The 26,709-nt window shown below is 40.5% G+C and overlaps 1 protein-coding gene across 2 annotated transcripts in view; it reads left to right on the top strand.

The window, feature by feature from the left end:
* The window catches only part of CNTNAP5 (contactin associated protein family member 5), a 796,284-nt gene that overhangs the window by 416,603 nt on the left and 352,972 nt on the right, over nucleotides 1–26,709 (top strand). For both annotated transcript variants that reach the window (XM_035702065.2, XM_035702066.2), the window contains exons 8-9: nucleotides 7,793–8,057; nucleotides 24,689–24,838. In XM_035702065.2, coding sequence (XP_035557958.1) covers nucleotides 7,793–8,057; nucleotides 24,689–24,838 — 415 coding nt within the window. The remainder of the gene's footprint in view (nucleotides 1–7,792; nucleotides 8,058–24,688; nucleotides 24,839–26,709) is intronic.

The raw sequence follows: 26,709 nt of genomic DNA, 5'->3' as shown, positions 1-26,709 counted from the left end.
ATCAAATTTTGATTGGAGAAAAATGCCCATGAGTAACAAATGTCCATGAACAATGCATCACTCATGGCTCCTTTAGCCATAACCTGTAGTCCATGCAGCCAACACAAGTAAGGAATAATCTTGAAACAAAGTAGATCCCTTAGTGGATAGATAAGGTAAAGATAGCACCTAGCTAAAAATTCAGTAGAGTAAGCTTTAGCTGCTCTGGTCTAAAGTGCCTCAGGTACATCCATGACCTCATCTAAAATAAACAAAGGGTTATGTTCGATCCTGCAGCTGTGAAGTAGGCACAAATTAAGCCATTCATGAATTTCTTTCTTCTGAAATTTGTTAGCTCCTTGTTCTAGTGTGGTAAATTATGGCATTTTCACCCTGTGCTGTCTGAGGCCTGGCTAACATATCTGGTGACCAATGAAATAATGATGATGATTTACATGTTTAGCAACGTTTGACAAACTGGAGACCATTAATTCACCATTCATTGCATTTCAGGCTGTTTCCCCTATTACACATTCCCATTCAGACCATGATAGCATTTCCTCTACTGTGTCCATAAGCAGAACAGCAGCTTCTAAAGTTTGTCCCTTTGTATGAACAAGTCTTGTTTGTGACAGTTCATCTGATTCATTCTGTGCTCACATGACAAAGACTTAAATGTACAGGCAGGCAATCTCTGTCAGATACTCCTCACTCACAAGTCATCAGGAGACCATGGTAATTATGCTATTACTGCGAGATCTTTTTGACGAGCCTCTCTTTTTACGAGTTAAAAGAATGCTTTCAGTTGGATGGATTTTGTTTGGAACCAGTCAGCATTTGACAGACTTCTGATTTTGTGGCAGAATGACTTGGATTTATTTGGAAGGAAGCTGCTACTCAGAATCTGTGTTCTTTCTCATTGTTTTCTTCTGATTTTAATTGCACCGTCCTTGGACCAGCACCAAGCTAAGCAGGTTATAATTTCATATAATTTTACCTATTTTATTAACTCCAGGAAATTGTTAAACATTGTAAAATCCTGCTGCAATTCAATGTAAACGTAGCATTCTCTTTGTAAAGTGTTTACAGATGCTTTTTTGAAAAGGGGGGGGGCAGGGAGAGGAATGGTCACTCAATTGGTTGTTATTCTTTGCTAATTATATTTATAGAATGTGGGCCTCTTTTTAAAAATATGAAACAATGTCATTTTCTGTTTATTGCTTTTCAAATATATATCATCATCTACAGAGACTCTTGCTTTGTTCCCTGCAGTTAGAAGAGAATTGGCAGGAGAAAGGCCTGAGTGCCCTTTCTTATGCTCTGAATTATTATAAAGAAAAATATTTTAAAATATAAATACTTGGTTACACTTCTCATGCCAACAATAGGAATGGTTCAAATGGTGCCTGTGCAGCACTCCAAAAAGGAGACAGATGATAAGGATGTGGATGTTTAGTCCCAGGTACCCTAAGAATGGGGAAGCAGGGAGGACCTGACCCAGTCTAATGGTTTCAGGTTACAAAACAGGAAACTAAGACATAGATGTGACTTGCCTCAGATCTCACAAAAAATTAGTAGACCCGGGAAAGCAGAAAAACAACCATCACAAACAATGCTGGGCATGTTGCTCGTGTTCTCATTTGATTTTAAGTCAACTCTCTACCATTATCCTCCAAATTATAGTAGCCAAAAATAAGGATTAGATAGAATATATGGGTTTCCAGTAAATATTGATAATAAGAATCCATTTCTGCCTAAATTGAAGAATTTTACTTACTTCTCAAAATTCAAAGCAAGACGCTCTATACCCAAGTACAAATGTATTATTGCATAAAGTCTATGTAAGTATTCAAGAGTAGCTAATTATGACAAGGCAGCATTAAGAGATATGATAAGTGTGTGGTAATATATGTGTAGTGAATATGTTATGCTGCTAATACAATGAAAACTGGTGGACAAGGTGGCCACCTTGTGGATGGAGGATCTGGAACAGGCTTGGGCATGTGGCCCATGGGAGAGGGAATGGGAAGTTGGGTGCAGATGCCTTAAGAAGCCACTCCTGGCCGAGGGAAAAAGGCAGGAAGTGTGTTTAGGGGGCAAGCTCCCATAGCAACTATACAACTTGATTGGATGAGTGAGCTTAAGGACTTCTGTTTGCTGTCAGTGTCTTCACACTCTCCTGGGGGTGGGTGCCAGCCATGGCAGGTTGCAGTCAGTCAGTGGTCAAGGACTATCTCTGCTCTTTCCTACATGAATTCCCCTGTTCAAGAAGAGTTCAAGAGAGTTCAAGTAGAGTTCAAGAGAGTGGGAGCTATGTTTGATTTTCCTGTCCCTCCACCTTGCACAGCACCTCCTATCCATTTTACCTGCAAAATATCTGTTTACTTTTCTCCCTTTCCCCTTTTGCCATTCTAGATAGAGCTCTCTATGAGCCCTTAACTGCTCTGGTCTACTAATCGCAACAGCTGTCTGAGTTGCAACACGTGGCCACTCAGCTCTACACACAATACAGTCCATTCCCTAAAGACCTGAAACACCTTATGACTGTGCATCCTAGCCTTGATGTCAACCCCCTCTTCCCCACTTTCCATTCTCTTTTTTCCATAGCATCCATTTCTAGTGCCTCAATATACTCTACAAGCTTACATGATTGCCCCTCTCCCTGTCCTTCAGGACAGGAACTTCAATTGCTGCCTGGCTTTTGAACTGTAGTCAGCTGACCTGCTCAGGCCCCTGACTATGCCTGTCATACATCTTCCAGCCTCTGCCTTTGCAAATGCTTTCCTTCTGTGCTTAGATAACAACACTTTCTTTATTCTCCACATTGCCACTCCTGTGCCTCTGGGAAATCAAAGGTCTAGTGTCACCTCCTTAGGAAGCCTTTTGTAACTATCCATATTAGGATAGGCTCCTTTTGCATTAGACCATGTACTGCTCCTTCAAGACTCTGAGTGTGGTAGGGGTTTTTATCTGCCCTCTGGAGGGAGGGCCTCCTTGTGGAGGATGAATCAATGAAAAGGGTTTACTTCCTTCATTGAAACATACTTGGTTCTTGGGTTCCAGGTCCTGAACACCTGTAGAAGGCCATCAGGCTTCTCATTACAGGAAACAGCATCAGCTCTTGCTGTTTTTGGTCCAGAATAGCATTTTTACACAGATATGCACAATCTCTCAAGGATGGTCTATGAACAGATCTTCAGGGTTTCAAAGTTCTGTGCTCCATCTAGAGAGATCACTCTTTTGTCTGAGAAAGGTAGGATAGGAACTTCTGTGTTTTAAGGGTTGTAAAGAAAAGGCCTTGGTGGATCCTTGAGAAGGAATGTGGCTATTGCTTGAGGGTCTCTAATGGACAGATGGCTGCTCTATCTTGGGGTCAGCACTTTTGGAGGATGGGCACGTATGAAATGAAAACCGAGGGTGCTAAAAACTGCCTTCCTGGGGACAAAGTGAGGTCCCCACTCAGGCATTCCAGATACCTTTTTTGTCAGTTGTGTCTTTGGGGCGCAAACACACAGTCTTGACTGGCATCCTCAGTCATGTAGTAGAAGGTCGCTATCCAACCAGGACATGGTGGAGTTGTCACAAGAAATACATCAGGTACCAAGGATTTAGCCTCCTTGATGTAGAGTGACCTCCTTTTTGAACAGTGAAAGACCCTGTGAGTCTTATAGTGAAAAAGGGACCCATGGCAGTGATAAAGACTTCCTCTTCATTTCATCAATAAGGCCAAGGGTGGCTGATTTACCTTGAAGATTTGTCCACAGTGTGCTTCTGTGTTATGGCACACTTTGTGCCTATTACTGTCAAAACATACATTTAAGGACTAATTCAAAGGATTTCAATCACACTTATAACTTATGTATAACTCTTGTACTTAGCACATTGTTTTATAATGCTTGAGAAATCTTGAACAAATGTGAAGTCTTTAATGAATTAAATATGCAGGGGGAGAGGGGATCTGAGAAATGGAGCTTTCTTCTTGGCAGGCAGGACAGTGGGGATGGGGGCGTTAGAATTAAAGTTGAATTAATAGATTGAAGGAATATATATGGTTGAATATAGTCTGTAGACTTTTGCCACTTTCTGCTTTGACACTGTTCTAAAGTATATTGCCTTTTCACATATTGTTTCTAAATCATGGCAGGGACTCCCTCAAATGTCGCCTGGAGAAGGATTCCAAAGTCACAAATGGTATTATTGAAAAAGATTAAATAATCTCTGCTGATTTCAAAAGTAACACTTTTGCATTAGCTTTTTTTTTTTTTTTTTTTTTTCTTCTTTCTGTCTACTGGGAAGATGGGGGTGGAGTGGATATTGATGTTTCTCAACACTGTGACATTTCTGCCAACAGTAAGTGTAGCTGAGATGGGATTAGAAGCAGAAATGGCAGCACAACAGCTGTGTGATGGGGAGCTGAGCTGGAAACATTCACTTGCCAGGAGAACTGGGTCAGATTAGGTATGGAGGGCATTTCCCATCTACTCCCATCTCTTCTCTCCTACTCTTTTGTCCTTGGACTTGCCCATCCGAGAACAAAGCAAGGATGTGCTCAAACAATGGGGAAGTTTGGACAGCTTAGGCAACTGCTCTAGAGCAAGGACCACAGAGGACAGTGTGAAGGCATAGGAAGAATGGACTGGAAGAGCATGAGCTGCAGTGAACCAGGGACACTCCAATGCATTTCAACGCTGTCCTACTCCCCCAGGAGGAAAAGTATTGGTTGCCACACATGGCTTTCCTCTAAGTGGGGAGAAAGCCTGAAGCGTTTATCTGCATTTCTTGCTACCAAAATCTAGCAAGGACATTTGAGTGTCCTTCAAGGGATATTGAGGCCCCTTGCCTATTTCGCAAGTACCTGAGGTCCATCAGACATCCTGTGGATGGAGCAAATCTAAGGAAGGGGGCTCCCAGACCTGTCAGATGTGAGTGAACTGCTCAGATAAGGGGAGAATCTCAGTTTCTGTAGACCCTCACTTCCTGTGGCTATCTATCCAGAGAACACTCAGAGAATGGCTTGGGTTGTGCTAAACTTTGGGATTTATTTATTTATTTTAAAAAGATTTTATTTATTTGACAGAGAGAGAGAGAGAGAGAGAGATCACAAGAAGCAGGGGAAGCTGCAGGCCGAGGGAGAAGAAGCAGACTTACCACAGAGCAGAGAACCCAATGTGGGGCTGGATCCCAAGACTCTGGGATCATGACTTGAGCCCAAGGCAGACACTTAACCGACTGAGTCACCCAGGTACCCCTAAATAATGGATTTTAAATCAACGGGGAAATGGGTCATGTTTATGACCTCCTATTCTTCTACCTGCAGCCTCATCACAGCCTCCCAACCGTTCCCCCTTCTGCACAGGCTCAGAATTTGGGTACAGCTTTATTCTGACAAATTTGTTACCAGAGGAGGTAACACTGACCTCAGGAAAAGAGAAGAATAGTTACTCTTACCTCTGGACTTTGCTGTAGGAATATTTGTGATTTTGCTTCTTGCAAATTACAGCTCTGCCTCAATCAATCTGTCATCAGTGGAATATTTTCATTCTTGAAAAGAAGCCCATCGAGATTTTTAAAACAATGTTATTTATTGGGATCCCTGGGTGGCGCAGCGGTTTGGCGCCTGCCTTTGGCCCAGGGCGCGATCCTGGAGACCCGGGATCGAATCCCACATCGGGCTCCCGGTGCTTGGAGCCTGCTTCTCCCTCTGCCTGTGTCTCTGCCTCTCTCTCTCTCTCCGTGTGACTATCATGAATAAATAAATTTAAAAAGAAAAAAATGTTTTAAAAAAAAAAAACAATGTTATTTATTTATTTGAGAGAGAGAGGGAAAGAGAGGGAGAACACTAGCGTGAGCTGGGTGAGAAGCAAAGGGAGAGGGAGAAGCAGACACCCTACTGAGCTGGGAGCCCGACAACACAGGTCTAGATCCCAGGACACTGAGATCATGACCTGAGCAGAAGTCAGACAGTTAACCAACTGAGCCACCAAAGTGCCCTAGAATTTTTTTTTAATGCAAATTAGAACAACAAGGGATATCATGAGCAAATGGGTAGAATTTTTAGACTGTTGCTACCTGGCGCAGAGGAGAGATGTGTCAGAAATGGTGGCTAAAAGAAAGTCTTCCATGTCAGACAAACAGATATCTGTATCCTGTTGTCACTGCTAAGGAGGCACAGGGCTTCTGTTGCACGCTTACCTTCTTTAAGCCTAGTTGGTGAACTATTTAAATGGATACAGTGTTACTGTACAGAAAATGTGAGGTATGTATGTGGGCACTTGGCCTACTGCCAGGCACAGTGGGGCAATATGAACTGTAGGCAATTTCTTAATGCATATCAAGGGCCTTGCCCTTTGACACATTAATTAACTTCTGGGGATCCAACCCAAAGAAGAGGAAACATCTACGCAACTACAACAAATGATTAATATAAGCATGGACTCATGGAGGCATGATTGATGAGTGAACCATCAGAAATGTGCTTCTGGTATCAGTTTGGAGATTGCTGTTTGCTTTCAGAAATGCAGGGCTATCATAAACAGACATGGTTGGGACCTATGGATGTTTTTCCAGACTATGAGGATTTTGGAGTTGAACAATTAACCTGCTCCAGTACCGGGAGCTGCACTATGTGTCTAAGCTCCCTGTGTGGCCACCGTAGTGGAAAGTTGAACTCAGGCAGCCAGGGTGGTCACCCCTGGAAAACTTGAACCAGTTTTCCCTCACTTTTGCAAAGAATAATCTTCCTCTTTCTCTTCCTGGTCCTGGTGGATGCACACTTAATATTCCCCACCTCTAGTCTTCCCATATGCTCCTCATGCTACTAAAAATCCTCTTTATACCTTAAAATCTGACCAGTGTCACTTTATTGTTTGTAAGCTTAGATGATAACTTGAGCAAACATTAAAGGGCTTTTCAATTCTGCTTCTACTCATCTTTCTCATCTTATCTCCTTCATGGCCTCCCTGCCTCACTTAATGTTCAGCAATGACAAGTTCCCTGTAATTCCCAGGAATGCCATTTTGCTAATTTCTCCAAATCTTGGTACACAACATGCCATTTTGCTGAAAAGGCTAGCCAGGCACTTTCACTTCTCTCCTTCCCCACCTCCTTCCAGAAAAGCATCACCTCCCTTGTGAAATCTTTGCTTGCTAGTTATTTTTTCCACCAGGCTCCCCTGGGAGCTTGTGTCAGTCTCTCCTGTAGCACATTCTATGTTGTAACAAAGTTTTTCATGTGTATCTCTTCAAACTGTATCCCCTCTTAGCCTATGATTGATTTGCAGTATGTATTTATTCAATGGATGAACGTGCTTGTTTTTGTATCTCTTTCCTTAGGAAATGTTGACTCTTTCCATCCCATCGCCTACCCCAACTGGGGTCTTCTATGGCCTTTCTCACAGATAACAGAGAAATCCATGTAATACATAAAAGAGGAATGGAAACAGTCTCATAGGTGTATCTGAACAAAGCTGACATATTTTTTCCTTTAAGATCTTGCAGCTGAATGTGGAATAATCTTGAAATTAAGGTCAGCTCCAGGGATCCCTGGGTGGCGCAGCGGTTTGGCGCCTGCCTTTGGCCCAGGGCGCGATCCTGGAGACCCGGGATCGAATCCCACATCGGGCTCCCGGTGCATGGAGCCTGCTTCTCCCTCTGCCTGTGTCTCTGCCTCTCTCTCTCTCTCTATGTGACTATCATAAGTAAATAAAATTTAAAAAATAAATAAATAAGGTCAGCTCCAGGTGGTTGTTTATATCAGCTGTCAGATTGCAGAATAAAAAATGGCTTTTATATGTTTGATTTTTATTGTTTTCCAGGGCAATGTCACTTTTTCCTGCTCTGAACCACAAATTGTTCCCATCACATTTGTCAACTCCAGCAGCAGTTACTTGCTGCTGCCCGGCACACCCCAAATTGATGGGCTCTCAGTGAGTTTCCAGTTTCGAACATGGAACAAGGATGGTCTGCTTCTGTCCACAGAGCTGTCTGAGGGCTCGGGGACCCTGCTGCTGAGCCTGGAGGGTGGAACCGTGAGACTTGTGATTCAGAAAATGACCGAACGCACAGCTGAAATCCTCACAGGTACTTTGTGCTGACAACTGCTAGGTCGCTTTTTTTGTTCAGCCAAGTATTTTATAGGTACTTTGTAGATAAGGAAATGGAGAGTCATGGAAGCTCAGTAACTTCTAAAGTCACATGTTATTAAGTGATGGAGCTACGAATTCACCCTGAATTCTCTGGCTTCAGAGTCTGTAGTTTCCCTGTATATCATACACATTACCATGGACCTTTTACAGCCACCAAATTTTATTTTGAGTAACAATCAGTCAGGTTTTTTTTTTTTTTTTTTCTAATTAGCCAGTTTTAAGAAATAGTTTTCAGGCACACCTGGTGGCTCTGTCAGTTAAGCATCTGCCTTAGGCTCAACTCATGATCTTAGGGTCCTGGAACTAAGCCGCTCCCTGCTCAGCGGGAAGTCTGCTTTTCCTTCTCCCTTTTGCCCTTCCCCCTCCTCCCTTTCCCTCTGTCCCTTCCCTAGCTCCTAAATAAATAAAAATCTTTAAATAAAATGTTTTTAAAGTATATTTTTAAGATATTAAGTAAATACTGATACATATGGCATCTAAGTATGGCAAACCTTTTTTATTTTTTTATTTTTATTTTTTAAAGATTTTATTTATTCATTCATGAGAGACATACAGAGAGAGGGGCAGAGACACAGGCAGAGGGAGAAGCAGGCTCCATGCAGGGAGCCCAATGTAAGACTTGATCCTGGGACTCCAGGATCACACTCTGGGCCAAAGACAAGCGCTAAACCACTGAGCCACCAAGGGATCCCTGGCAAAACTTTTTAAATTAGTCCTTGAATAGCTGAATTTTGGAAAGACTTTTATGGCGCTATAACATAGATTCTAATATGTAGCAATACAGAAGAGATTTAGGACTAAGTCATGTTTTTTCAAAACCCTCACTCTTCTGTGTGATGTTTATGCAATGTCGGACAGCAGAATTTTTTTCCCTCCTTCTCCTTTTATTATCTTACTAATGTTGCCTGTTCTTCCAGAGGCAGTATTGACTTAGTCCACAAGTACTTACTGAGGTTAGACCACATGCTAGGCATTATATTAGGGGATGAGGCATGTTCCCAGGTCAACGAAACATTTGAAAAGCCTCCCTGGTTCTACAGTCTGAATCAAATACTGTTCTCTGTGTGTCTTGGGCCAATAGCCATCCTTAACTATATATACTACATTGTATTTTTCTTTAAGTGTCTTCCTTCTCCCACTGGACTACGAGTTTTGTTATCCAAATAAATAAGAGAAAATTGATGTAAATATAAAGGGCACGGCTTAATACCCAACGTCAGGTCAGACTGTGGGAGAACTTCATATGCCAATAAGTGAACAAAAAGTCCATTAAACTCCCAGAATAGCAGGAGAGTTTGGGTCTGGAACTTAGTTAGGTTCAAAACACACCTACTTTTCTTACTGTTCTATGGCCCTGAATAAACTTCTTAACCTTTCTCATATGTAAGTGAGAGTGTATTAGTTACCTATGGTTGTGTAACAAACTATACCAAAATATAGTGGTTGAAAATGTTTATTGTGTCCTAGTTCATAAGAGTCAGGAATGCAGGGGCATCTTGGCTGGATAATTCTGGCTGTAATCAAGTTGTTGGCAGGGGCAACTGTCATCTCAAAGTTCAATTATGGGTAAATCTGCTCCCAAGCTAATTTATATGACTGTTGGCAGTCCTCAGAAAATGTACTTCCAAGTTTATCTCATGGCCTCTCCAGAAGGCTGCCTCATGAAATGATAGCACTTTTACCCCAAAATGAGTGATTCAAGGAAGAGAAAGAACACTCAAGACAAAAGCCATAGTCTTTTTATAACCTAACACCAGGAGTGACATTCCATCACTTTTACCATGCTCTGTTCAGTAAAGAAACAAGTGCCTTAGCCCTTGCTCAAGGCACAGGGGTTATTACAAAGCTGTGGATATGAGGAGTCATGGATCACTGGGGACCATCTCAGAATTTGCCTATAACATGAATGAAAAAAACAAAAAAAAACTCTTACATCAAGTGATTGCCATGATGATGATTCAATGAGATAATGTGTCTAAAATCCTAAGCACAGTGTTGAGAAGCTATTCAACAAATTCCTTTTCCTTCCATGCTGACTCAAGACCTATAGCTAGAAGGGGCCTCCTTACTCCATAGAGTCATAAAAGCTGAGTCAATTTGGGAAGTCATAGAACTTTTATAAAATTTATGAAATTTCTAGTAATGGAGGTGAGTTAATCACTTAGAAGCATAATATTCATGTTCAGAGTTATAAAAGTTAAACCTCAGTCCTCCCTATTTGAAGAAGAAAAATGTGAACTGACACTAGGTTGTTTCTCTCTCTAATCGGTGAGATGTTTGAGTATAGAGACTTGTAGGCCTCAGGTCAATAATGCAGTTTTAATACAGGATAGGCCCTGGCGGCACTTTGCTCTAAAACATCCAGGTGCTGCCTGTATTATTAAGCACATGTCAGTCCATTAAAACACGTTTATGACTGAGAGAGGCTGGTAAAAGCTGCCACGTTACCAAGCTGCAGAAGGAGAGGAAATCATCTGTTATTTCAGACCTGTCTCTCAAGAAATGAAACAAGTGAAAGGAAGTTTTTAAAATGTGCTGACTGAGTTCTTGAAGTCTGTCTCAAAAACTCTTGGTTTATTCTTTCCCCAAAAAGAATCTCTGAATTTTGGAAAATTTGAACTTCCCTCATTTTTTCTTTGAATTGGAGCTATGCCGTATGTCTGCTGGAATTTTTCTATCTTGGTGGTGGGGTGGGGAGACACAAGCAAAACAAAACAAAACAAAAAAAAACAAAAAGTCAAACAAAAATAGCTTTCTTGTTCCTCACGTTTCTGAGGAAACTTGTTTTCGAAGTACTTGAGATCATAATGGCTTTCTAAGGGATGACAGCCTCGTATGAAAAAGTAGAAGGTAATGGCAACTGTCCCTATGATGTTTGAAGCCAAGTGGAGCTACCGTGACATATGGTAGGTGCATCAGGGAAAACAGACAGTAGCACACTGCATTTTGTTAGTGGGGCAGGGAATCCAGATATTTAAAGATTAATTGGAGACTAGTTCAGGTGTTTCTAACATCTTGGGTCTAAAGAGAAGGCAACCCCCATGGAAGCGAGGGTAGAGAGATGCCTGGCTCATTCACTCTTGTTTTCAGAGCTTCCTACAGTGTACATAGCTCTTTGTTTTGGAGATTGGGACAGAAGTGCAAACTAAGTGCATCCTCAAAGTAGGAAGCATATAAATTAGGTTGTTCTAGGTGATGAAGTTTCCAGAAGATGAAAGAAAATGGTGTAATCCTTTCTTTATGTTTTTCTTTATTTTTTTGTTTTTATTGTCTTTCTTGTAAGCCTTGTTCATGTGGAGATGAGGAAAAGTTGAGGACATCCTTTCACTGTAAATGACGCAAGAGTAGAGTCGTCAATCATTGTAGATCTCTTGCAGGTCAGGCACTGTGTAATACTGCAGGTAAAAAACAAACATGAAACTTATGAGGTGGTTATTATTTTCCCAACATGCATACGATGAAACTGGGAACCAAAAAATTTGAGTTAAGCTGACCAAGATGGTGTTCAACCTCAGGATTTTCCTTTGGATTCCTAAGTTTGTGGTCTTTATACTAGAACTTGCTGCCAGCCATATTCATGTTTTATATTGTAATTCAAATGTAAGAGAACTTTGGAGGAAAGATCTATAGACATATGTTCAACAAGCTATTCAGGTAAATAGCTATCTACTGTCTAAAGTTAGTTCTTCCTAGAACATTTTATTTGGTGGTCCCATTGATGGATTCTTGGGTTGGGTGGGATTAACACAAGATGGTGAGTCCATTTGTCTTTAAGACTTCTTATATAATTTAGCTAAAGTTTGCCTGTATTATATTATAAAATAAATAATCCATATCTATATTTCAATACACAAACATACACACACTCACACGCACATTCTGGTATTCATTAAGTATATATGGCATAAATACTTAGTGCCACTTCCTTAGTAAGATTATCATCTAAAGACTAAGGGTACTAAAGCAGCATGAGGTACTGCTTCCAAAGACTTTGCCCTGTATTGTAGAGCCTTTCCCATCCTGATAACCCCATGCTCCAAGCCCCACCTGGATCTTGGGGCTGCCCTGGAACAGAAAAAATACCTTCAAAGTGTCCTGCTGCATGGTGAAATTTTCCAATTTCTCCTTTCATGAACCAGAAAAGATATATATAGGCAAATCTTAAATAAATGAACAAACACCTGGATTTTCTACTTTATGCATTTCAAACTCTCAGTTTTTGACTACATTTCATGAGGTGCCATGCGTCACAGGGACTACTCCATCCCTCAAATCCACACCTGTTCATTGGGCAATAGATACTCTGTTCTATTTTTTAATGTAGGAAATAGGTGCCATTTTAGACTCTTAGAGATACTGAAAATGGAGGTTGGTATCATCCAAATTCATCTAAGTGACTAAGAGAACAGGGAATTGTATGCAGGTAAATAATACCACCAACCCTGTTTCCTTGAAGAATCAGGGATGAGTGTTTTGAATTTTGTGTGCAACATTAAATATTCTAGAGCAAAAGCTAGCATCACTATAAGTATTTTAAATTTTATCTGGACTTTCAATATTATTTTTATTTTTCTGATGGGAGGATGCTGGGGAATGAGAATAGGAAGAAGAGGTCTGGGGGCTTCAGTCATTAAGTTTTGGAATCTGCATTTTCTACTTGATGTTTCTTAAAATGTCAACTCCCCACAGAAAAGTGAGCCTGGGCAAAAAGCTTGAACTCAGGCTTCAGCGTTCAGGCCTCTGGCTTACCTGGGCTCTGCATGGATGTAGAATGTGAATAACTCTTGTTCTGTTAGATCTCATTGTTCTGTTCTGCTAAAGGGGAGATTTGGTTTAAAATTAGTAAAAACCCTTCTAGTCTGTTATGAGTTCCTGAAGAACAGCAGAGGTCAGCCCTTTTCCTTATTATCTTCAAGGAAATCATCAACCCAAGAGTCTTCTTTTGAAAATATGGTAAATGGCCTTCACTGTCTGAGATCATGTTTCTCACATCCCAAATTGTGGTACATTTTGTGCAGTAAGAAAGGTGAACTTGGCCTTTGCCATACAATGATTTTTGTGAATGAGGCTTGGATGTCCTAGAAGGGTTATGCATGTGACTGACTCTCAGTGACATGTTAGGAGCCAAAAATCCCAATATGAGAAGTTGGTTTTGGGGAACCTTCTTTAAACTGAACTAGGAGAGAGAGAGAGAGAGAGAGAGAGAGAGAGAGAGAGAGAGTAAGGGACTGATCAGAATGTATAAGATCTTCAAACCGTGTTAATAGAGGAACAGTTGTAGGTACTGGAGCTATTACAGGTGGAGAGACAAGGACAGAAACATGACAAGAATCTTTGAATATGGAACAAGCTTTCTCATAGTTGAAGGTTTTTATATGTTTATGTCACTGCAGAAAGTAGAACAAGCACCAGTAAGGTCAAATGACATAAAGACCAGTTTTGGTTTTCCAATAGAAGAATAATATATCCAAAGCTTTCCTCAGTATCACTAGAGTCATCAAACTCAGAGTGGAGTTTTCAGGATTAAGAGATGAGTGAAACTTGAGAGATGGAAGAGGAAGTCTCCAAAATGAGAGATGTCAACCTAATAGCTAGGCACCACTGAATGATTATAAGCTGGAAGAAGGAAAGTAAAAATCAGTCCACAGGTACAGAACAGAATTCTTGGGTAAGAGGAGACACAACAAGCAAAGATCTAGAAATCAACCAGATGCCATGGAAAAATTTTCAGTTAAGGCCAAGAGCTTATTAAAGAGACCCTCCCAGCTTACTCCATTTAATTTCTAGGTACAAGCAATTGTGTTCACTGTATTTCCTAAACCACCTTGCAACTCTCAGTATGACTATATAATAGCTTGAATAGGAAGAATTCTAGAAATGGCATTCCAAAAATACCAGTTAAGCTATATGTTCTGATTAGCTATCCATGTTCTATACTTACGTGACTGAAGATAGGATGAAATTCTAATGGCATAACCTTAGATAACAGCCATGATGAATGTTTATCTGAACACTATTTAACATTGACTATGTTTAAACGAATTAAGTTCTAGAACTATGGTCAACATCATCCCACTAATCTTTGAGAATGCATCTCAATTGATATTTTTTTAAGAAACCTTTCCAAAGCTAGCCAGATGCTCCATCACCCAGCCATCTAGGTCTTCTCCTATGTAGCATTTGCCCTGAAGATATGTGTATGTGTGTGAATTAGTTTGCTGTGACAACTATAACCAAACACCGTAGACTAGGTGACTTGGAAATTTATTTTCATAGTTCATGAGACCTAATATCATCTTCTTGTAAAGATATCAGTCATACTGGATATGGGCCCACTCATATAACCCCATCTTATCTCAACTATCTATTTAAAGGTCCTTGTCTCCAAATAGACTTATTCTCAGGTATTGAAAGTTAGAATCTCAGCCTATGAATTTTGGAGAGCACCATTCAGTCCATAACAATGTATATCAATCATGTGTCTATTAATTGGTTACTCGTTGCTCCTCTGCCCATTACAATGTAAAGATTCATGGGAGTAATAATACTGACTTGCTCATCACTGTTTGCCCAAGTTCTATTATAGCACCTTGCTGATAACAGGTTTTCAATAACTATTTGCCCAATGTATAAGCAACTGCCTAAATGAATAAACCAGTAGAGCTGACCTCCAAAATAATTCAGAAGGATGTAATTTTAATAGTGAAAGAAGTGTTAATAGTGATTTTTTTTAACAAACATTCATGTTACCACAGTTTTATGCTGCATAATGTGTCAAAACTAGGGATGAGCTACATTTAGTGGAAGTACTAATTAGATAAAGGCCAGTGGAACTCCCAGAGGTGAAGATATGGCTTGAAGAACTGTATCATTCAAGATAGAAGTGCTCACCCTGATTAATACTTGTGGCCAGATGGTTTTAGGCTACCGCCCTGCAATTAACAGAGCTGCTCCCCAAATATTGTCCTTTTTCATATAAGTCATTTGTATCTAGCCACCATCTGTACATCAAGTAAACATGATAACTTTGTGAACTTCGTCCACTGCTTCAATTAAGTTGTCATTAATGCCTCTGTATTTCAGCTAAGATAATGTTGATGAGAAAATTCCATTAGCGAGGGCAAATACATAAATAGCCACAAGGCTATGATGGTCACAACAAGCTGTCTGCTGAGAACAGAGTTCAAGTTTCAAAAGTCAGAAATATGATGAGGCATTCCATTTTATGGGAAACTGAGAAATGCAATTGCTTGAGTTTCAAGATATCCTGCAAAGGTTGGAAATGTTTACCAAAACAGTGATCTCTTGGGCATCTGCAGCTTTGTCAAGTCTGAGTAATGACAGTGGTGTTATTTTATTTCATAGCTTACTCTTCTTTTTTTCCACTTAATCAAAAAAGGAACTGAGGGAGCTAGATTTTTATTACTACATCAGAATACTCTAATACAAACCTGATTTCACTTCCTTTGCTTGTTCCTATTTTTTGCTTTGATAATTATCTTATATAATTGACTTTGCCTCTATTAATTCAGGAAGGTTTTGAAGTGTCTACTCTCGGCTGGCGCTATACTCAGGCCTGAGGATGGAGGCATTGCCCACAGGAGCTCATAGGCATAGCTGGAAGGGATGGTCTTAAGGCATTTGTAGTGCAAGACGACACATGCTTAGGATAGTGGGGGAGCATTGAGGAGAGGATGAGTGAGAAAGAAGAGTTTTTCCAGGGGCAGGGTGAACACAGCTTGGTTTCGAAGAAAGGATAGAATTTGGCCAAAGAGGGAATGAAAGAATGTTCCAATCAGAGGAGAGAAGTAGGAGATCTAGAAGTATAAGAATCTACAGGTAACCCAGGATGACTGGGTCACAGAAGGCAAAAGAGGACAGACAAAATATAAAGCAACATTCTGGCAGGGACATCTGAGTTTGGACTGTATTGTGAAGGTGATTGAGAAATATCTGTCTCTGAAATTGAGCTTGATTTTTTACCATGTAGATTTTGGGGCTGAGCATTCAAGTCTATATCAAGGAAACAAGGGCATAAACATCAGCCACAAATATGTCACATTTCCTGTCTGACTCTAATGGATCACAAACCCAGATGTTTTCCTTGCATACCCTGACCAAGAGTTTCTGGGATCCAAGTTACCCTGACATATGGACCAGGCTCTAATAACTAGGAAAGGTTTAACCTGTGATTTATGGCCCAAGAACCAGGGAGATCCTGCTGCTAACACTTGGCAGCGGAACTTCAGCTGGTGAGATGCAAAATCAATCAATGAGCATTTGGAGAGGACAGGATGCTGCCCTGTTGATGCTGAGGGGGATACCAAAACAGGACTCAGAGCCTGACCCCCAGGAACTTGTAATCTCATTGAGGAGATGAGACTTGCAGTGATGCATTGTTAATTAATGGTAAAAAGCAGTAAATGATATTAACTAAATGCATAAATCAGACAGCAGATATTCTAGGAATTTGGAAGGAGAAATAATTATATTGGTCTGGTCAAGATAAACATGCTTTGTTCATTTCTTGGTGTATTAACTGACTCATTCATTCATTTGGCACTTGTTATAAGCCCTGAACTATGCTAGGTGATTAGGATAGAAAGTCAAAAAAATATATGCTTCCTAATGCCTTTGGATAGCTCAGTCAGTTAAAGGTTTGACTCTTTTGATCAGGTTATGTATGATCTCAGGGTCTTGAGATCGAGCCCTAGTTGGGCTGTGCACTCAGTGGGGAGTCTGCTTGGGATTCTCTCACTCCCATCACCCTCTGCTCCTCCCCTTACTCTCTTTCTCTTAAATAAATAAATTTTTAAAAATTGTATGCTTTCTGTCCCTACAGTGGAGGAGAAGAAGCTCTAGAACAAATATGGGGATTGGAGGACAGGGAGATGGGCTTGGATATTGGAAAGCTAGGAGTAGAGGCACTGATTAGGTAAATGTATTCACTTGGAGCATAATGAATGTATTAGCCTAGCTACAGTAGGAAATTTAGGTAGGAATACTAGGAAATGGGATTGAGAGGATAGACGGAGACTTGATTATAGAAGGCATAGATTGTGAAGCTAAGCAGTTTGAGATTTGTTCTCTGGGCTTCATGACCCACTAGAATGACATTTGCTAAGAGGTGTTCCTTAGGCAGTTCAATCTAGTAGGCTGTCCTGTACCAGAAAGAAGTCAGAGGCTGGGAAAAGAGGGAGGCCATCACAAAAATTCCCAGCTATAGTGATAAAGGATAAAATAAAGGCTAGAGAGGGAATTTGAGGAAAAATGTGAATTCAGTCTACTATATAAGGAAGAGTTAATAAAATTTGATAATTTATGAATAAACAGCATCCAAAAAAAATAGAACTCAGGATCTAAATGGTAGCATAATGGTACTAATAATTGTAATATGCTCTTTTACGATGTGATTGGCATTTTAAGATTGCTTTATTCAATTATTTATGTATTCCCCACTTTGTTCTCACAAAAATTGAAACTACCTTTGAACTATTAAGTAAAGGTAGACATGACAGGGTGTGGAAAAAACACCTGAACTGGGTTTTCTAGACAAGATAAACCCTAGAAACTTCCAAGCCAATCCAGGTAATTCTGCCTCTATTTTACAGATGAAGAAGCAGGTTTAGAGAGATTAAGAAATCTGTCTAAATTTCTAGAAATTATAAGTGACAGGGCCTTGAGCAAGGGGTAACAGGTGAATAAAGGCATTGAGGAAATCTGTGACAAGTTATTTCCAGGGTTGGAAATAGAGTCTTTGAGAACTTTGCTCTGGCCTGGGCTGAATCTCTGCATGTTGGCATGTGGCTCTAACAGCTCTTGCTTAGGGGTCCTGGGACAGCCAGGTTTCAAAGGTTCTGTATTCAAACCATCAAGAGAGATACTGAAATAAGATGAAATCTAAAATGCAAATACCTGTTAGGTATTTAAGGACAAGAAAAATACAGAAAGTAGGAGTGAGAGAGAAAGAGAGAGAGCACCCAGGCTCTGCAGCCTCCAAAATTATTTAACATGTCATTCCCAACCAACATTCCCCATCCACTCACCCCAGGCTCCCATTCCCCCAAACCCACCCAAACGACTTTTGTCAGTATTTGGAGACATTTTTGCTCCTAGGAGTAGGGGACTGTTACTGGCTCTAATGAGTCAGGGATGCTGCTAAACATGCCTACAAGAAGCATAGTGCATAACAGCCTACCCTCTCTAAGAATCATACTGTCTGAATGATCCAATGCCAGTGGATTATTGAAGGACACTGCTTCAAGGAAAACCTTACTTCTAAAAAAAAAAAAAAAAAAAAAAAAAAAAGATTTTAGGTCTTTCAGATTATTACTTAACTTCTCTTGAGTCTCAGTTCCAATAAATGTGAACTGTATGTTGCTATGAAGATCTCATCACAAAGTGTACTAAAAAAAGCATATTAAAGGGTGCTGGGTGGCGAACTTGGTTAAGTGTCTGACTCTTGTTTTCCGCTCAGGTCATGATCACAGGGTCATGATATTAAGCCCTACAACTGGCTCTGCGCTCAGTGAGGAGTCTGCTTGAGATTCTCCCCCTCTCTCTGCCCCTCCTTCTCTCTCTGTCTCTCAAATAAATAAATCTTTAAAAATAAAAAAGAAAATAAAAAGTCATATTAAATCTCCAATAATAGGGCAGCCCCGGTGGCGCAGCGGTTTAGCGCCGCCTGCGGCCCGGAGTGTGGTCCTGGAGACTCGGGATGGAGTCCCGCGTCGGGCTCCCTGCATGGAGCCTGCTTCTCCCTCTGCCTGTGTCTATGCATCTCTCTCTCTCTGTGTCTCTCATGAATAAATGGATAAAATCTTAAAAAAATAAATAAATCTTCAATAATATTACTTATCTGGAAAACTAAAATCAAAGTAATTAGCTAGAATGCCAAGTCAGATCTAAGTAGAATTCTAAGAAGAAACAGTAGTTGGATTGTATTTTAATTCTTAGAAGCTAGAAGATCCACAAAAGGCCCGGATCAAAGTTTGAACTCTGTATTGTCAAAATGGAAGTTTCCTTGTGAGAAGATGAACTGGTGTAGACACTTTGAAAACAGCATTTCCTCCAAAGATGAACTATGGAGTTACATATGACCGAGCACTTGTACTCCAAGATGCACATCTAAGAAAACCGAAAGCTCAGTTCTACACAGAAATGTGCACACATGCTCACAGAAACATTATTTATAATCCTTTCCAAAATGGAAACAACCCAGATGTCCATCAATCAGTGCAATGGATAAATAAAATGTGATATAGCCCTACAATGGAGTATCATTCAGCTATAAAAATATCCTGATATAAGCTATAGCACAGGATGAACCTTGAAAAGGTGCTAAGTGAAAGAATCCAGTCACAAAAGGGAATCTAGGGTATGATTTCATGTATAGTAAGTGCCCAGGAGACAGAAATCCATACAGACAGAAGCAGACTCATGGTTGACTAGGGTGGGAGGTAAAGGGGTGAGAAGATTAGGGAAGTGATAGCTGCATGTTCCAGCATTTCTTTGAGGGGTTATAAAATGCTTTAGAATTAATTGTGGTGATGGTTGCCTAACTCTGTGAATATTTTAAAAACCATTAAATTGTGCATTTTAGATAAATGAATTGTATGGTATGTGAATTTTATCTCAAACTGTTTCAAAAATATAAATAATGAAACACAAAGTTGAATTCAATGGCAGAAAATAGACCTTTGCAGACGTAATTGGCCATCAGTTCCAGAAGCAGGGCAGGGCTGGCTTTGGTGATGTGGAGAGCAGGAGCTCAGTCTGGGTCCCCGGAACCACCCCTTCAATTCTGGTTCCAACCCAGTAGCCACGTGAACCTGAGCAGCTTCTCTGGCTTTTCATTTTAGCATCTATAGCATGAGAACAATAAAACTTGGCCTTCTGGACCATTGTAAGAGTTAGGAATTATACATTTAAAGTGCTTGACACATTGCGGTTATTAGATACTGTTAGCATGCATTATTAGCTATTTTTACAATCGTAAAAAAAAAATATATATATATATTTTTTTTTTTTTTTTTTTTTTCACGGAGAAAAACTTTTCAGTCTTGGCTTGGATCCTGAGCAAAGCACAGAACATCTTTTTTAACCCTTTTTGTAAAGGATCTTTATCTGAATGCCTTAGGCTGGATTCAGGAAACTGGGAGCAGCTGCTTTAAACCATGAGGGCAAGAAATGAGAAAGAATCAAAACATTTCCTATCCTTTATCTCAACTTAAACTGTTTGTTACTCTTAAAAAAAATCATAAAACTTGTACATTTTGTTTTTAGAAATTTGAAATTTCCAGTACTCTGTATGAGAGGAAAAAAAAAAGAATTAATCATTCCAGATCATTCTGCATTTTCTCTTTCTAGGAATTTTTAACAAAATGGAAACCATAACTACACATACTATTTAGCCTGAGTTTTTCACTTATCAGGATTTCACATGCATTCTTGGACATTATAATTTTTAATGACTGCATTATATTTTGTATTATTAAATACACCATATTTGATTTAGCTAACCTGGAAACATTGGTAATTGTGGATTTTTGATCTGTGGAAATAATAGCGTTATGAAGCCTTTTCACGATAAATCTTGGCTGCAGCTCTTGTGCTATTTTAGGATTAATTCTTTGCAATATAATTTATGGAGAATGAGGTATCATATTTTAGGGTTTTTTTTACTTTGTTTGATATTTTGCCTTCCATTTAATGCACAAACTTATGTTGCCACAAACACTATATGAAATTTCTTGTTTCCCACTAACTTAGTTGTTATCCACTAACTTTGCATATTGGTTTTTATGTTTTGTCTGGGAGATGGCAAATATTATTTGACATCACTCTGAAGGTCAGAAAAGTTACATTTGTCATCATCCAACATTCTTTCCAGAATCCAAATCCCACATTTGAATGCTTAGAACTCCAAAGTGACTCTAATTACACCTCCAGGGGCTTTTCCCCATCAGGTGTTCCTGACCTCAAAGCTAGTGCTTCCCCATTCTCTCCACTGAAAACTTCTATTCTTTCAGAACTTTTTGTCTCAGGGGAGGTTTTGGGGAGGAAAGCAACCCAATAGAATTGATTTTCCCTAATTTATGTATAATTAATAGCACTTAAACCTGTACCTTTAAAAAAAGAATTCTTAGAAACTAAACCTTGAAGGACCCCTAGCAGTGTTATATATATTATAGCTATTAACAGGATGAAGTAGGAAGGAGGACCTAGACAGAAAGCAGATTTTTAGAAGGAAACATACCACTTTGCTTGCCTTGGAATTTGTTCCCAGCTCAGCCCCTCTCTAAAACCAGCTTTTTCTTTCCCAGCTTCTTTTCTCCCTCTCTGGAAACCTCAAATGATGTAGTTCTTAACCCAGGCTGCACAACTGACTCTGGGGATCTTTGAAACTTCCAAGGCCTGGGGACCACCCCTGAAGCCTGCCTTAATTAACCTGGTGTGGGGCCCAGGGGCCTGTCTTTTCAGAAGCTCCCCAGGTGCCCTTTGTGTGGTCAGCATGGGGAACTACTGCCCCAATAATTTTCTTCAGAAGAGTGAAGATTTCACACAGGCTCCCCTGCAGGGACTCAGGACCATGGAGGAAAAGATCAAAAAGATCAAACCAAAAAGAAAAGCAGAGTAAAAAGGGAAGAAAAAAAAAAGAAGGAAAAATGAAAAAAGGAAAAAGAAAACAACCAACCAAGCAATTGATGTTAAAGGGAGTGACAAGGATAGTGATCTGGGAAGGGGGGTGGGGTGGGGGAGACCCAGACTCAGCTTTCAAAGGCCAGTGCTCTTGCCCTGCCACTCAGGGGGGTCAGACTTATTCTTTTAGGCCACCTTCATTTGTAAAATGACTAGAGGATGTATCTCTGATTAGGTAGGACACTCCCCTTGATCTCTGTCTGTGGCTTCTTTCTTATTGTATCCTGATGCTTAGCAGGGCACTGGGCCCTTAGGGGCTATTTACATCCTCTAAACTGAATTAGTTACTGACTCCTTTCCAGTTTAAACAGTCTATAGATTGTCTGCAGATGCAGTCTCCTATGTTATGCAAATGTATTTCAATCAGTATGCAAATAAGGGTAAAAAGAAGTAACGACATACAGCTGGGTATGCCCCCCAAATGCCCCTGCCAGAAGTCAAATGTTCATCACCAGGAAACATCTGACAGAGCCTCTACCTCATTAGCAGAGACCCTGTGGTTAGGACCCAGGCTCTGGCTTTTGGGAGGAAGTAAGGCCACCAGGTTGAGCCGCCCCTGGGTTCACCCCTAGCAGATGTTCAGGGCTGCAGTGAAGACTGCTAGGGAGCTGGCTGGAAATGCAGGAGGGTCCCTTACATCTGGCCTATTGTGAGCAGATGGGGCACAGCTGCCCTGGTGCAATGCAGCTGGGCCCCTGCCTGGTGCTGTGCTTCTCCTTGGGCAGCTTCTCCAACCATCTGAGAGCTCAGGGGCACAAGCTCTTCAGTAGCTGTTCTGAAGAGCCCTGCAGACCTCTGCTCTGATTTTCAGGGCTTGCTTCCCAGCTGGTTTCTTAGGGACTGCTCCCGTAGGCTCTCCTAAGTCTTATCCCTTCTACCTCCAGAAATAGCTCTTAATCCATCCCTTGCTCTCCATTTTCACTGCTGCTACTTTGGCTGAGATTCTCATTCTGTCCCCTGAGGCCAGCGCAAAAAGTAGACTCCCTCAGTTCTGCTTCCAGCCCTGATTCCTCCCAGCTGTCCTCTGCCACCAGAGTCTTTGGATAAGTATCTCCAGCCAGGTCTTCCCCAGGCTAAGGACTCCTCATGGGCTCCCTTTGTTCCAAAGCAACGATTTTCATTCTTGGCTATACATTAGAATCACCCAAGGAGCTTTTAAAAAATTCAGATGCCTAGGGTGTCATCCTCAAAGATTCTGATGGAATGGCTTGAACAAAGAACTCTTCAGAATCATTTATCCAAGGAAATTGTGGAAACCCATTCCTTAGTTTCGCATGCCAGGCCCCTGCGTGATTGATTCCTTTCTCATTTGCCTTCCTCTTGTTTCCCCCTGCTTCTCATTCCAGACCTTCGCTTTTTTTTTTTTTTTTTTTTGTATAGGCTGTCTCCTGGACTCTTGCTTTGTGAGTAGAGAGCTCTTGTGCATTTTTCAGAACTTCCCTGAACTGTCACTATCTCATTTGTGAAGCCTTTTTGGCACCCTCACATGCCATTACTTAGGCTTGCTTTCTTCTCTGCACCCAAAATTGCAAGTGTTGCTCTTTGCTTGCTTGTTTGTGTATCCCACTACCCTGAACTCAAAGGACAGTATTTGAATCCTTCTTACATATTTCTCTTCTATTTAGTGATGGACCATAGACACCAGGTGTTGTTTCTCTCCACACTTCCAGATATGAGGGACCATTTTGCAGTTGCTATTCTGACCATTTGTTTTAGCTAACATCAGTGTCTACTTACGATGTGACATGAACGGTGCTAGATGCGCTCCTGTAGTAACAACTGTATAATTCTCACAACGGTGTATAAGTACAATCATTTCCCTCATTTTGCAGGGGAAAAACTGAGCAATAAGAGTAAGAAGGCCACTCAACACCTAGCAAGGCACAATAAATGTCTGTTGAGGGAAGACATGCGTGGTGGTGTGCTTTTGTCACAGACACATCTTTGGGACCAGATTGGTGAATAAGATTATCTTTCCTTCAGCAAGTACTTGGCACCAACAACCTTAATAGATGATATATTTTGTAGAAGGAAATAGTTCCAATATTCATGACTAGTTCCCAAATCAGATTCTCAGTCAGATAGGCCAGTACGGTAGTGTGCACAAAAGACATTTGGGGCATGAGAACAAGAGAGGAATTAACTTGTAATCAACACCTACCATGCCTGCAACTGTCCTTGAAACTTCCCTACCAGATCTCAATTGATCCTTTGAATGATAACACAAACTACGAATTATGATCTTTGCAGATGATAAAGCCAGAGTTCAGGGAAATTCTCACTGGATAACTCAGCCAGTGTCACCTAATTAGTTAAGGAAAAATGTTGGGATTGAAATAGTCCGTTACTTCTCTGACAGGACACTGCCTCTGCCTGGCACATCATTAGAATTTACCATGCTTCAGATCTATTTTTGATTTTTTACTGAAAAAGGCAGAAAAGGCGTTTGTGGAAAACTGTGAGAAAACTAAAATCTCCTATAACCCCCACCACCCAGGGATAAAATCTCTATGGGCATTTTGAGATTTTCTCTTTCAACCTTTTACTCTGAATTTCTATCAAAAGGTCAATTCATTTAGCCACGCCTTTGGTTGTAGTATACAAATTTGTGTTTTGCCCTTTTGTTTTGAAACCAAACATATTAGATGTGGTTCAGCCACTTTGAAAATAATAGAATTAAAGTGGTAAACAGAGAAAGAAAGGTGAAATTTGTGGAGACACTGGGGGTTTGGTTTAAGCACAAGGAGACATGGGGAGCATACTGAGGATGCACAGGAACGCAGCAAGTGAAGAGGATGAGCCCCACTTGCTCCAGACCTCCCCAATCAATCATCCTTATGCTTGCCTTTCCTGTTTCTTTTGCAGGCAGCAGCTTGAATGATGGCTTGTGGCATTCAGTTAGCATCAACGCCAGAAGGGACCGCATCACTCTCTCTCTGGATAATGATGCAGCATCCCCGGCCCAGGATACTACCCGTGTACAGATCTATTCTGGAAATAGCTACTACTTTGGAGGTAAATTCCTTAGCTTTTGAGAATTAAAGAGGGAGGGAGAATGCAGTGAACAATTATTTCTCCCTGATGATTCTTTTTTGTCAATTTGACTATACTGTCTCTCTCTCACACACACATAGGTACCCACTCCCAAAAACAAAATAATGAGAAACCAACTCTCTAACAGCTGTGCAAATATAAACTATCTAGGTCAGTTAAGAAGAAAAAAAAAAACTAGCTATAAGAGCCAGTGTTATATAACATGTCCAAAGGAGATTTTTGTAGTCATGCCAAGCTCTGTGATCACATTGGGAAGGAGAAAGTCAGCTGAAAACTTAGAGAATGTGTACTAACAGTCAGCAGTATGTGCAAAAGGAAAAATCCAGGTGGGAAGGCACAACCGGCACGTTCAACTTTCTAGGCTATTCCTTTGCTCCTTTGCTGCCTGAATCCCTATCTGTTCATTCCTTCCTGGCATCCCTGCAGGCCATGCTCATGGAATGGGGCTCTAAAAATGGGGAAGGTCCATGAACTTGTAGCTCCACATGGAGCAGACAGTACAGAACTAGCTCTCTCCATCGCTAGGTGAATCCTAGGGAACTTCCCTTTGATGAAAACACAGGGCAAACTAGAAAAGATAAAAAATATGTGATTAGGAATTCACTACCTTTTTATGGATGTATGTGCATTTATATTTACTTCTTTCAAGGCATTTATTTCATTAAAAATATAGTATCTAATTTCCTAGTCATCTGTTTGCATTAGAAAAAGTCTCTGGAGAGTAATCTCAATTACTGTGTGACCTTGAGCAAGACACTGAACTTCCTTAATTTAAGCAAGTCCCTGAACTTCCTTATCTAGGACATGGGGAAGCAAAGCCAAATTGTTGGAAAACTTGAGTAAGGTCAGCGTTTAAGTGTATAGCCCAGGGCTTCCAATAGGGCACAGAATGGACAAACTGGCTTTGACTTTTGCAAATATGGGCATGGGCTGCCCCTGTCCTCTGGTTGCTAATTCTTTTTCCATTAGGAAACTGAAAGGAAGTATTGTGTAAAATTACGAAGTACAGTCTCTCAAATGGAATTTACAAATCATCTCTCTCATGTCATGACATGTGGTTAAGCTTTGAAATACAAAATGAGCTTTGTATAGGTGCAGCATATTTATTGGGGCATCCTGGAAGAGAATCAGCATAGAGCAATATTTTTGTGGTTTGATTTTTAAGGCCCCAGGAAGGGTCTCTGTCCTTCATTCTAAGTTTTCTCCATGTATGCAAGGACAATGATTCCTCCAAGAAGGGAGCACTTCCATTCACTGCAAATGGTCTTACCTCATTTAGTTCATGTAGCAACTTTGGAAGATAGGCAAATTTAGCTCATTTCACAGATAAAATAAGACTGGTGTTTACTAAGGTAATATAATTTATTTAAATATTAGAATTGGGATTCACCCCCAAGTCTGTATTCTCCACAACCCACTAGGTTGGGACATCTAGCAAATGTATCATAAAGGATGCAGAAGAAGAGTTTCGGGGGTCCCAGAGATCCATGTCACGGAGTGCATAATTTTTGGCATCATATGCAATGTTCACCAACAAAGAGAGAGAAACATTCTTATACCTGTTTCTGGGGAAAACAGTGTTCAATAATGATGGCATCTGCAATGCTTCAAAGGGAAAATGTCTGCCTTCCCCAAGTTAAGGGGGCACTGGGTTTAGAAGGTGAAGATTTATCTGTGATTTAAACAGTATTTAAAGAAGCGACCCACATGTAGACTATAAACTTAAGAAAGGTGAAAAATGAGTTTGAGTAATAATAGTCAACTTACATAAATTCTCTCTACAGCTTCAATTAGAACTTGTAGCATCTCTCTTCGTTTTATAGTGTGCCTGT

This window comes from Canis lupus, chromosome 19 (assembly GCF_003254725.2).
Source record: "Canis lupus dingo isolate Sandy chromosome 19, ASM325472v2, whole genome shotgun sequence".
NCBI lineage: Eukaryota > Metazoa > Chordata > Mammalia > Carnivora > Canidae > Canis > Canis lupus.
Note: the sequence above shows the minus strand (reverse complement) of the source record. Positions and strands in the feature narration are given on the sequence as shown.